General features: G+C 33.5%; 1 protein-coding gene across 4 annotated transcripts in view; it reads left to right on the plus strand.

Annotated features, from left to right (window-relative positions):
- Nipbl (NIPBL cohesin loading factor) overlaps positions 1–14232 on the plus strand; it is a 153493-nt gene that overhangs the window by 71091 nt on the left and 68170 nt on the right. For all 4 annotated transcript variants that reach the window (XM_038321600.1, XM_038321599.1, XM_038321601.1 and 1 more), the window contains 4 exons: positions 1624–1784; positions 2496–2592; positions 4530–5156; positions 12142–13749. In XM_038321600.1, the coding sequence (XP_038177528.1) occupies positions 1624–1784; positions 2496–2592; positions 4530–5156; positions 12142–13749 (2493 nt within the window). The remainder of the gene's footprint in view (positions 1–1623; positions 1785–2495; positions 2593–4529; positions 5157–12141; positions 13750–14232) is intronic.

The following is a 14232-nucleotide window of genomic DNA, read 5'->3' on the forward strand; positions in this document are numbered from 1 at the left end:
GGATTTAAGGTATGAATTAACATATCCAGCTGGTCTCTCTTATTGGATAGGATAATTTTTAAAAGGAGTATTGCAATAGCTCAATATAACAGGAATCAAATCTGTTGTACTGTTAGAACAGACATGGGAAAAAAATGTATGCTAAAGTACAGTGTGATAAAGTGTCTACAAACATACCCATAAAGCAAATGAAAGCTTCATATGTATCTTACTAGGAGATAATACTTAATTATACACTGTATAGTATATAATTGTGTATTATATATGATTTATTATATAATATATAAATTATTGTATATATTATATATGTTATGTATTATATATAATAGGGGTGGTATTTGTTTAATTATGATGAGACAATTAGGAAAGTTTAATTGGGTCATTTACCCACTATATATGTAAAAGTAAATTTTATTTTTATAAAACTTTTTTTAAAATGTAGAAACCTTTTCTATGACTTGGTAATAAGGAGGGAAAATGAGTGACAGTATAAATGAAAAAGTCTTGGCTTTGCTGCTAATTAATAAATGTAAAGTAAAATAGCTATCAAGAATATTTTTTACCCTCAATCACAAAAATTGTTGGTAAGTATATAAAGCAGTGAGAACTTACACATACTACTGTTGAATTAAGGGACTGAAGTAATTTGTAAAGTTATTTGAAAGTATTCAGAAAGACTTACAAACATATATAACTAGTAATTTTATTTACTGGTCTAAGTCTTTAAAGTTACAAGCACATTTATAAAAAGACTCATGTATATATCATAAATAGTAACACCCAATAGTTTAAATAATCCAACTGTTCCCATATAAAGCTGAATACACTGTGTACATTATACAGCAAAATATATGTAATTGTTCATTCAAAACAAATGAACTTAAGATTGCATATATACGAAATGGAAAAATCACAGCATAATACATAATGAAAAAAAAGGTCATATGCCTGAAATTCATGAAGCCCTGGATTTTGTCCCTGGCATTGCATAAAACTAGGTGTGGTGGCACAGGCTTGTAATCCCAGCATTTGGAGGTAGAGGAAGAAATACCAGAAGCTCAAGGAAAGCCTTAGCTACATAGCAAGTTTGAGGACATCCTGGGCCACATAAGGCCCTGTCTGAAAAAATAAAAACAAATTGTAAATGGATTTATAAACAAGCCATTTAGAACATTATATTCAAAACAGTACTTACTTGTATTATTTGAGAATATATTTATTTACAATAAAAGTATAAAGATGTGTGTCATAAGTAGAGTGGTCTGAAGCCAAACTCTTCTTTCCTATGGGATAAAGAGAGAAGAGACTAGAGAAAACACAAATATAGAGAGCTTTACCCATGTCTGTGGTGTTACACTTCTTTTAAAAATGAGTCTGAATGACATCTATCATAGTGTTAAGATTTGTTGTCAGTGTTTGTGGTTTTGTTTAGGTTTTGATTTGTTGATGCAAGGTCCTAAATATAAATAGCCCATGCTTTTTTCAAACTTGCTATGTATCCAAGATCAGCACATAAATGTTCATTATATTCTTTATAATTTCTGTATGTTTAAAATATTCTTGTAATTATTTTCTAAGAATACCTCTAGTTGATGTTTATATTTTTAAAATGTTTTATTCCAGCATCAGTATCAAGTCCTATTGTTGCTGGTGGCTTGAGAAACATCCATGATAACAAAGTTTCTGGTCCATTATCTGGCAACTCAGCTAATCATCATGCTGATAACCCTAGACATGGCTCAAGTGATGACTACCTACACATGGTGCACAGGCTAAGTAGTGATGTATGTAATGTACTAGTTATAAATGTGGTAACGGCTAATATCTGTTTTGTAGTCCAGCATTTTTATAGCACAGGTGAAGGATATCTAGTTTGCCTTGAGAATTACACTAGATTCTAAGAATCTAGGTATGAACACCCTACCTAGGGCTTAATCTGTAGAACAGGATTAAGTTTTAGTTTTAATTTAATAGTGTTTATACCAAAATATTTTCTCAGGTAGCAAACTTTTGTTCGTATTTGGCTTTTTTCTTTCTAAATTATATTCGGACTTCTTCCCTTCTTCATATTTAACATTTTCTCATTAAGATATTTTACATGTTAGAAATTTTTGTATTGTGAATGTCACTGCACTTTTATGTAAATTGCCTATAGGTAACAGCAACAGAGATGACAGTGGACTCTGCTCTCAAGATGTTTATAGTCTCATAGGGTATTCTTCACATATCTCTTTTATAGAAAGCAAACCAAAATGGAGCATGCTCATAATTTCAGTTTTCTTTATTCATTGTCATGCATAGGGTGTTGATTCTTTTGGATACAGTTTCATTTCTTCTAAGATATACCATGAAGAAAACAGTAAAGTGCAGAAGAATTATATTGTTGAATTTCAACACTTTACCTGTCAGTAAATTATGTCTCTATTAGTTGTCCATAAGATTTCAGTAAGACCTTTCCTAGCATTCAAGATAGAAATTTTGTGTTTCATATTTAGGATGGTGATTCTTCAACAATGAGGAATGCTACATCTTTTCCTTTGAGGTCTCCTCAGCCAGTGTGTTCTCCTGCTGGAAGTGATGGAACACCTAAAGGTATTATTTTAACTAGAATTTCCTTCTCTGTATTTCATTTTTCAGGCAGATCTAGACCAGTTATCTAGATATTTGAGTCTGTTCCAATTTATTTAAACTGTTCATCTTTATATTTGCAAAATCCCATTAAACTCTTAGAGTATTCTCACTAGTAAATCTAATGACCTTTCACAGTCATAACCTTCTTAACCTCTCTTAAATGTTTGAACTGTTTAGTCATATTCATCTGTCCACTTGAAAAAAATTTACTTCATATTGAATTGGCTATCTCTCTTGTTTTTTTTTTTTTTTTGTTGTTGTTACTGTTGTTGTTTTTGGAGGGGGGAGTTGATGTTGTTGTATCTCTATCGGCACTTTTTCTGTACTTCCTTTTCAAGATTTCTGTCGGTGTCCCCACTGTACTTTTTATCATTTGACCTTTGATTCGAATACTTGGGAGGGCAGCCCAGGCTACATGGTGAGACCCTGTCTTTAGAAAAAAGGTAATATAACCAGGCAGTGGTGGTGCAGCATTCAGGAGGAGACACAGGCAGATTTTTGTGAGTTCCAGACCAGCCTGGTCTGCAGAGAGAGTTCCAGGACAGGACCTCCATGGCTATTACACAGAGGAACAACAACCAAAAAAAAGAGAGAGAAAGAAGGAAGACAAAAGGTAGTAATAAGTTGTAAGATAGTTGGTGATTTATCATTTCCTTGTAAGTTTTAATATGGGCTTCTGTCCCATATGGTAAAGCATTTTTTTTCTTTATGCAGGCAATGTTCCAACTCAAGGACATTCTTTATAAAGTAAAGTCTGAACCTATCTCTTCAAGATAGGTTGAAGATCTCATTTTCAACAGATGTTTTACTAGGTTCTCCAGAGAGAGAGAAAAAGAGAGAGAGAGAAGAAAGAATGAAAATGAAATTAGGCAAGAATGATAAAAAGACAAGAGTGAGAAAGCTGCAGTGTGTGGTATTTTATTTCTGTAAATATGTTCATTTTGAGAGATTTAAAAACCCAACTTCTAGAAAAGAAAACTTCAAAGATACTGTATTTGTAGAGTTTCCATCACAGTTAGCTATTTACCATTCAAGTATTGTCAAGGTAAGAAGTTATTGATGGTTCCAGGAAGGGATAACAAAGGAACAGATGGTTAATCTACATAACTATCTTGCTTTTCTTTTGACACTTAGGGGAAGATGGATCATGGGTAGATAAATGATAGAAAACTTTAAAATGACAGCTTGAACAATATCTTAAATGCATTATATATCAAAAACCTAAACTTCACTTTATCAGGTTGTTTTCCAACTAGTCTTAAAATATTAGTGTATTGTCTTATAATTTAATTTTAAAGTAAATTTCTGAAATTTGAAGCTTTTTCTAATATATATTTATAATATATATTTATATATATTTATAATATATATTTATATTATAACATATATATATAATTTGCCACATAAACTTGAAGCAAAAAAAGCATACATAGTACTGTGTAAAAATGTAGACAGAAAAATCTGATCCTTAGCTTTTCATGCTTGCTGGCTATTTAACTTTATAAAACTTTCTTAACTTCTGTGTACAGGTTCCTTTTCAGCAAAACTGTGACATTAATGCTCAAGAAATTTCTTAAAAATAAATGAGTTAATCAAGCATGGTGGTACACACAGTAATTGCCGTATTAGAGAGCTGATGGCAATATCAGTAGTTCTAAGTCAGTCTTGGTTTCTTAGCAAGTTCAGGCCAGCCTGGGTAGCATGATTCTGTGTCTCGAAAATTAAATGAAGTAGTATATTATGTATCTTTTATAGTTCAAGCTACAGTTCCAAAGTACCTTGGATTAGATGATTTCTTAGTATTTGATCCAACTTAACTGTACTATCACTTAATATTTTATTACACAAAAATAAAATGTGTAAGTAGCATAACTATTTCTGCTAAATTGTTTTTCTAGGATCAAGACCACCTTTAATTCTACAATCTCAGTCTTTACCTTGTTCATCACCTCGAGATGTTCCTCCAGATATCTTGCTAGATTCTCCAGAGAGAAAACAAAAAAAGCAAAAGAAAATGAAATTAGGCAAGGATGAAAAAGACCAGAATGAGAAAGCTGCAATGTATGATATAATTAGTTCTCCAACCAAGGACTCTACTAAACTTACGTTAAGACTTTCTCGTGTAAAGTCTTCAGATATGGACCAGCAAGAGGATATGCTATCTGGTATGGAAAATAGCAATGTTTCAGAAAATGATATTCCTTTTAATGTGCAGTATCCTGGACAGACTTCAAAAACACCCATTACTCCACAGGACGTAAACCGCCCACTTAATGCTGCTCAGTGTTTGTCGCAGCAAGAACAAACAGCATTCCTTCCAGCAAACCAAGTGCCTGTTTTACAACAGAACACTTCAGTTGCTACGAAACAACCACAGACTTCTGTAGTACAGAATCAGCAACAGGTATCACAGCAGGGGCCGATATATGATGAAGTGGAATTGGATGCATTGGCTGAAATTGAGCGGATAGAAAGAGAATCAGCCATTGAAAGGGAGCGCTTCTCAAAGGAAGTTCAAGATAAAGGTAAGAAATCTCTTTATTCCAACTTCAACATGGGGCACATCTTATGTCTTCTCATGTGTGAGCTCCATTCATTATCTGAAACAACTATATCAAATTTGGCAATTATATATTATCAATTTTGAACTATATGATTTTATTTTTACTTTTCTACTAAAACAAGCATTACTGTTTCAATATTATACTTATTTTCTCTAAGTAATGCTGACAGAATTAGGTTCATTACCATTGAATTGTTTTAAAGCAGGGCACAAACTAGGTGTGATGGTTGATGCTTGTAATTTCAGTACTTGGGAGGCAGAAGTCAGAGGATTACTGCAAGTTGAAAGCCAGGCTGTGCTTTATAGTGAGTTTGTTACCAACCTGGGCCACAGGGTGAGACTCTGTCTCAAAAATCAACAACAACCACAATAATAATAATAATAATACAAAGTGGGTATATCTGACATCTTATGTGTATGTTTATTAGTAAGTTACATACTCCATTTGGTTTAGAATTCTTCTATTTTGGTAATGCAAAGTTTTTATAGCAAGTTTTAGAAAGTTTAATATTAAATATCAAATCCTAAGGATCAAAGATTATTTGATGGTATTCACAATTAAGTGTTCGCCTTTTATTGGATTAGTATATAATGGGCACAGTTTGAAGGTATACCTGTATTATGAGCTTGTTAGCTTGCTTTATCCTTCATAATCAAATGGAAATAAGTCTTGCTGGGCAGTGGTGGCCCACACCTTTGATCCCAGAACTTAAGATGCAGAGGCAAGTGGTTCTCTGAGTTTAAGGCCAGCCGAGTCTACAGAGTGAGTTCTGGGACAGCCAGGACTACACAGAGAAATCCTATCTTTAACAAAAAAAAACAAAATTAACTCTCTAGTGTTTAATTATTTGGTGAATGCTAGATACAAAATCCCTTAAATTTTTTAAGCAAGATACATGAGTTACTAGAATTACTAGTATAATTTATGAATTTGATATCTTTACCAATATGTCTATACATTTGATTATCCAAATGGAAGGCATGCTTTATAGTTCAATTTTATTTCTTGATATTGAAGAGTTCATTTTGCCTATCTGTTATGTGAAAGGTTCATCACTAACTGTGTTCTACTCTAAGACATATGCTGAAGGTTCACGTTACCTCTTCTGTCATGATGAATTGTCAACATCGCTGGAGAATTATTATACTATAATGTTTGCAGAGGAAATCATAAATAGGAACAATAGTCTTTATCTTACTGGTTAGAGAACTAGAGTGTTTTATGGTTGAGGGTTTTTTTTTTGTTTGGTAGTTTTTGTTTTGTTTTGCATTTTGCCTTTTGAAAACCTTGGTCTTTTGCTTGCTAAAGATAAGAAAGTGTTGTTTTTTAATTTGTGATTTTCATTATAGATTGTATTGTGCATTGTATTCTTTGCATTTATAAAAATTGTGTATGTTAAGTTATTCAGCTTTTCTTTATAATATTGATCTACACAAAATTTGTGACTACTGGGATGGAGAGATGGCTCAGAGGTTAAGAGCATTGCCTGCTCTTCCAAAGGTCCTGAGTTCAATTCCCAGCAACCACATGGTGGCTCACAACCATCTGTAATGAGGTCTGATGCCCTCTTCTGGCCAGCAGGCATACACACAGACAGAATATTGTATCCATAATAAATAAAAAAATATTTTTTAAAAATTGTGACTACTATGATAGTTTTGAGACAGATATTTGAAATTTTTATTGGCCAATGAGAAATGGTAGTAGTGTAGAGAACCAAATATCTGTGTGGCATTTCATTTTTGTTAAGGGATAGTATGTTCTGGAAACAAGGGGGAGGTGGGTAGTGTTTTAAATGATTTTTAGTAGTTGTTGACAAGAAGAAATCGCAAACACTTTTGTTACTTTTTCTCTATTTTCATTATGTCATATTTGTTGAAACCAGAGATTTTATTTTTAAAAGTGAATGGGGGCTTAAGAGATGACTTGGTGAATAAGAACAAATTCTGTTCTTGTAAAAGATTAGGCTTTGGTTCTCAGCGCTCATATCTGGCAGCTCACAGATACCTCTAACTACACCTCTAGGGGAGCCAGTGCCCTCTTCAGTCCTCTGCAGGCAGCTGACACATGTGCACATAACATACATACACATGAACACACACACATAAACAAAAATAAGATAAATCTGTTTTTTAAAAGTGGAGTGAAGGGGTTGAAGAATGACTCAGCAGCTAAGCATGCTTGTTCTTGTAGAGGACACTGGTTTGATTCCCAGAACCCATATGTAGGTCACAGCCTTCCATAACTCTAGTTCCAGGGCTCTGATGCCCCCTTTTGACCTCGACATGGGCCAGACAAACATGTAGTATACAAAGACATAATGTGCAAACAGAACATTCATACACATAAAATAAAAATTTTTAAAAAGTGGTGTAAAAATAAATGTAATTATTCTAAGCATAATTTGCTTATTAATAAACTTTTCCCCCTAACTTATTTGTGAGAATAAAACAAAGCAATTACAATTTGTTCTTTCAGAAATTTGTAATACATATTTTACTTTGAATCATTTAAATAGTTTTCTCCATAATCGGTGATTATGTAGCTATTTAACTGAAACTCAGAGGACAAAGCTGCATATAGTTTTAGTGAAAGTTCATAAACATTCTGTGACTATAAAAATTAAGTAGACCTTACAAACTTCATGTCACAGTTGTCATTTTTAAGTTGTTTTCTGACATCAGTTCTTATTATGTCATATATAAATTATATGGAAATAATAGAGACATTAAAACTGTATATTATAGTGTTCCAAGGTTGTACATACAGTTATCAGTAAAAGTGTAATTTTCTGAAGTGGTGGTTTTTACTAAATGAGCCCTGGAAAGATAAAATAATCACTTGAAATTAATTCATCATTTCTTATCACTATTTCGATGTTTTCGAACTAAAGTTAACTTTTAATGTATTCTAGAGTATGGCTCTGACAACTTTTTGTTGTATCGCTGGTTACAAGAGCACACTGAAGTACTCATTTAGTCTGGAGTTTTGTTGCATGCCCTTTCTTGGGTCTGAGTTGTTTGCCATGACATTTATTTGTTATGGAAAAAAGATTTCTACAAAAAAACAGAAACTGAAACCCTGTATCTTATAATTAAGAATAGAAGCTGATAACTGGAATTCAAGAAAAGTAGTAGGTTAGTCTTAAGTATTCTACGTGTGTTGTGGTTAAGCCTAAGATTAGCTGGTTCTACACCCAGGCAAAACTGCTCTTCTGGATGTTAGGTTTTGTGTTCCTTTAACCTGTTCTTTCTTTGGGCATCATAAATATATACACTAAAAGACTAATTGCAATCCAGTGTTATACTATTCCCAAACTAAGTTTCTCTTGATCTGCCTTGTTCACACTTATAGCATCTGTAATTATATACATTGATATTTTTAAAAAAAACTGTTCATAGGGGCTGGAGAGATGGCTCAGCGGTTAAGAGCACTGACTGCTCTGCCTGAGGACGCGGGTTCAATTCTCAGCACCCACATGGCAGCTCACAACTGTCTGAAAAATCCAGTTTCAGGGGATCTGACACCTTCACACCAATGCACATAAAATAAAGGGTTTTTTTTTAAAAAAAAAAAAACTGTTCATCTTTGCTTCTAGGATGACCTATCAGAATTATATCTGTCCTTTGTGTGCAAAATATTCTTTCTTTTTATCAAAGGAATTCTTTTGTTTATCTTTGTGTGTTTTTTTTCCCAAGGTTTGTTTTCCCTATCAGCAAATGTAAGGAATGGCCTACCTTCCTAATGTTTGTTATAATGTTGAAATACTCTGACTGTAACTTTTATAAGAAGTAAATATATAAAATTTTATATATGAAATGTATAAAAGTATAGATTGAGCATCTTTGCTTTTTCCCCCTCCAAAAAAAAATTAAATAAATCCAGAATTCTCTCACATATAAAACATATTGAGCATCAAGATTTCAGGTTCCAAAGCATTATGAATTTTGTTATTTTGAAATTAGGGGTGTCCAGCCAGGAAAGTCCATGAAAATATTTCAAAGTCTGAATAACTGAAAATAACTGAATAACTGAAAATCAGAAACATAAGAAATAGTCAAACTATGTTACCTACTATTATTTGAAATAGAGGTACTGCTCTTTGGGACAAGAGTAAAACAGCGAGCCACATGGCCTGTGCTGTTGTTTGGGTGTGGGTATTTTCAGTCAGCTTCTGTGTGTTTGCTTTGAGTAGGTTTACATTTTGCTTAAAATATATTTAGTAACAGGTAAAATTTGTTTCTTATAAACCAAAGAAGCTAGGAGTTTTGGAAGGTTGGGGTCTTATTTTCAAAATATTCACAATTAGATGACAGATGGTGTTGAAATTATTCTTTGTGCACGTTTTCTTCAGGAGTGTGGTGAATTCTGATAGCTAATGTTAAGATTCAGAATTAAAGGTAATCAGTGTCCCAAATACTAACATTACTCTATACAGTTGGGCTTCCATTGGTATGTATATAGTCATACAGTGAAGACAAACAAGTGGGCAAAGGTGAGCTGTCTTTATCCAGATCCATGGGAGAACTGAAGCAGACCCTGAAATCAGAAAATGAGTTCTCTTCCAGTACTCCCAGCTCCCTGCAACAATGATAAAATATTGCTAGTTTCATAGAAACGATGAAGTATTTTTCAACAGATGAAAAATTCAGACCTAGTTTGGTGGCCCATACCTTTATTTCAGCAGTTGCAAGGCTAGGCAGGAAGATGAGAAGTAAGAGGCAGCCTGGACACCACAGCAAGTCCCACAGCCAGCATGAGACTGTAGGAGAGAAAGGGGGGTGAGAAGAGGGTGAGGGAGGCTGGTTTAAAACTTTGTATCCAGCAATGTTTTCTTTTTAATAAAAAATGTAAGATCCTTTCTTAGTCTTTACTGCATTGCTTATATACATACTATCTTTTCTGCTATTATTCATAGAATCTTTAGTTTAAGAAATTTCTTTGAAATAACTTATTTGCCAAATTTTTATTTTAATAACAAGATGTAAATTAAAATGAAGTTAATGATCCATAAATTCTAAGAATTTTTTATCATTTTAAAGTCTACCTACTAAGCTATTATTTATTTCTGAAAAAATATACTAATCAAAGAATGAGGCACAGATTTAACAAAAATTTTTAGATGCCTGTGGTTATATTAGTTTCAAAATATGATTAAGTTACTATTTTAATGACATCCACAAAAAATCTGTTGCCTTGAAACTGTAGAAGTCTTAAGTTGTATGAATTTTTGGATTTGTCATAAAGGATTAAGGGATGATCTTAGAAAAGACATTCTGTTTGTAATCTAAGAATTGTTTTATGTGGTGTATGGCAAGACTAAAAATTTTGTGACAATATTTTAAAAGGATTCAATAAACAAAATTTTAGTATTCTGAGAATTTTTTCCTCAGGTATTGATGCTAAAGGCTCTCTTAGCTGGCAGGTTATTTGGAACTTGGGAAAACAATGTAATGATAATAATGATAACATTTTATTGTTGTTGTTTTAGAAGTGGAGCATGCGTGACTATGTTTTTTACTTCTGTGTAACAGAAAGGGTGGATTGTATATTTGGGGTGGTGTCCTGGTGCTCAGACTTGCACAGTGGTGCACTCCAGGCAAGCACTGCGCCCTGAAGTGCATTTTCATTACATTTAACTAGACTTTATACTGTCTTAGAGAGTCAAACAGTGAAATTTGGTATATAAAAGACACAGTATAACTTTTAAAAATGTTTTCAGGATTTTATTATGCTACAGTAAAACAATGATGTCTCACCTACTGCTGTGAAGTTTTTACCTTGTAACAGTGTTCACTTAAATGGTGTGTCCCAATAATGGATATTATCAGAGAATCTAGAAATTCTCTTCTTAAAATAACTAAAAATGACTTTTAAAACATAGTCAAGGAGTTCAGGCAATAAATTGTGTAGACAAAAACTACAAGATACTATCAATCTACTGTTTTTAGAAGATTCAGTTCATAGACAGTGAACCAGAAATCTTCTGAGTTAGAATCAAACAAACAGAAATGCATAGCTGCTAAAAAGTGCTTCACAGTCTACTAAATAGTAGATTTGGGTTAGTATAAATGTGTTATTATATTTCAGAATACTGTAGTTCTTTTTCGCCTCTGTGGCCGATAATATAAACCAGTAGAATGAAAAGCCTAAAGACATTTTTGTCCATGAAAGTTGCTCAACACAAATTTATCTGAGTAAAGTGCTTATCATCTCCTTCACAGGAGACTGAGGCAGGAGGAGCCAGAGGTCAGGGCCACCCAGGGCTGTGTTAGTTATATAAGTTATAGAGCAAGACCCTGTCTCAAACACACAAACAGAAAGACAGGATTTGTCTTTAAAAAAAAAAAAAAAGTGCCATGTTTCTGAGAATGCCTATAATATAACGTCTTTTCGATTTTATTTTTAACATTGTGTGTTAGCTTTTAAGTTCCATGTACACTGTTAATTAACATCTGAAGAGTGTTAATTCTGGATTAAAGTTTAACGGCAAAATCAGGGTATTTTGTTACTCTATCATTTGCTTTTCTTCGGTGACATAACTGCATCTACATTTTACTTTTATTTTTCTCCGTTTCGTGTGCCTTGGATGTAAAAGATTGTGTTTTTAATTATATTTGGCAGAGTTAGGACTCTTGATCGTTTTAATAATAAAATAATCTTAGGTGAAAATATGATTTATAGCTAGTCTTGGGTCTTTTATATATAAACTAATTCATGTGTGTATTACAAGGTCTATTCATTGTATTCTTATACTTATGTAATCAAAATGCTACTGAATTATTGTTGATATAATATATTAATTATTGAAGTTCAGAAGCATATATATCTCAAATTTTAGTTTTAAAAGTAGTCATTCATGCTGTTTTAAAAACATATATTTTGTTTTTTATTAAGATAAGAATATGTCTGTTACTGATATTGAATATTTATCTTTAAATTTCAGATAAACCTTTGAAAAAAAGAAAACAAGATTCTTACCCACAGGAGGCTGGGGGTGCTACAGGAGGTAATAGACCAGCTTCTCAGGAGACGGGTTCTACGGGAAATGGGTCAAGGCCAGCATTAATGGTTAGCATTGATCTTCATCAGGCAGGAAGAGTGGACTCTCAGGCTTCTATAACTCAGGATTCAGACTCCATAAAAAAGCCTGAAGAAATCAAACAGTGTAATGATGCACCCAGTTCTGTTCTTCAGGAAGATATTGTTGGAAGTCTTAAGTCTATACCAGAAAACCATCCTGAGACACCTAAAAAAAAGTCTGATTCTGAGCTCTCCAAAAGTGAAACGAAACAAAATGAAAGTAGGTTGTCAGAATCTAAACCAAATGAAAACGAGCTGGTGGAGACAAAGTCAAATGAAAGTAAGTTAGAAACTAAAACTGAAACCCAAACAGAAGAACTTAAACAGAATGAGAACAAAGCTGCAGAATCAAAACAAAATGAGAGCACTGTAGTTGAGCCTAAGCAAAATGAAAGTAGACTATGTGACACAAAACCAAATGACAACAAACAGAACAATACCAGGTCAGAAACAACAAAATCAAGACCTGAAACCCCAAAGCAGAAAGCTGAAAGCCGGCCTGAAACTCCAAAACAAAAGGGTGAAGGTCGACCTGAAACCCCAAAACAGAAGGGTGATGGACGACCTGAGACTCCAAAGCAAAAGGGTGAAGGCCGGCCGGAAACTCCAAAGCAAAAAGGTGAAGGCCGGCCTGAAACCCCAAAACACAGGCATGAAAATAGGAGGGATGCTGGAAAGCCATCAACAGAGAAAAAACCCGATGTGTCTAAGCATAAACAGGATATCAAATCTGACTCACCTCGCTTAAAATCAGAAAGAGCTGAAGCCTTAAAACAGAGACCTGATGGGCGATCTGAGTCATTAAGACGCGACCATGATAGTAAACAGAAATCAGACGACAGGGGTGAGTCAGAACGACATCGGGGGGATCAGTCAAGGGTTCGAAGACCAGAAACACTGAGATCTTCTAGTAGAAATGAACATAATGTTAAATCTGATGGTTCAAAACCTGAGAAGCTAGAAAGAAAACACAGGCATGAATCAGGGGACTCACGGGACAGAACTCCTGGGGAACAAAAATCAAGACCAGATAGTCCTCGTGTAAAACAAGGAGATACTAATAAGTCAAGACCTGGTTTTAAATCACCAAATAGTAAAGATGACAAAAGGACAGAGGGTAACAGAAGTAAAGTAGACAGTAATAAAGCGCACACTGACAATAAGGCTGAATTTCCAAGCTATTTGTTGGGGGGCAGGTCTGGTGCATTGAAAAATTTCGTCATTCCAAAAATCAAGAGGGATAAAGATGGCAATATTACTCAGGAAACTAAGAAAATGGACATAAAAGGAGAGCAGAAAGACAAAGTAGAAAAAATGGGATTAGTTGAAGATCTAAACAAAGGCGCTAAGCCTGTAGTTGTTCTGCAAAAACTGTCGCTGGATGATGTCCAGAAGCTAATAAAAGATAGAGAGGATAAATCAAGAAGTTCCCTTAAGTCTATCAAGAATAAGCCATCCAAGTCAAATAAAGGTAAGAATATTCCCACTGTCACTGTATTTTTTAAGTTTGCTAAATATAAGCAATAAAAATCTTTAAAACTGAATCATATCATGCTGGTACATGAAAATGCAGGATTCATATAAGACAACAGTGAATTATTTTCAGGAATATAAATTAAATTTTTTTAGTAAACTTTTCCACTGTATTTCAACTAGTCATAGCAGTCATGAATTTTACTTTCTGTCTGGGTATAGAAAGACATTCTTTCTCCGTGCTTTCCAGTATTTCTGAAAATTACTTGTTAATCAAATGCATGATGTGTTATGGTAGACATTTGGCTTAAGAAGATGTCTTGACTATAGAGATATACTATACAATGAAGTACTTAGTTTCAAACAGCTCAGTAAAGCTATATATGGAATGCAAGAACAAGTTTTATGATTTTTAATTGTCATACACTGTAGACTTGTTTTAATTATTAATGAATCATTTTAATTTTTATTATTTATAAAG

The sequence above is a fragment of the Arvicola amphibius genome, chromosome 3, assembly GCF_903992535.2.
Source record: "Arvicola amphibius chromosome 3, mArvAmp1.2, whole genome shotgun sequence".
In the NCBI taxonomy this organism is placed as follows: Eukaryota; Metazoa; Chordata; class Mammalia; order Rodentia; family Cricetidae; genus Arvicola; species Arvicola amphibius.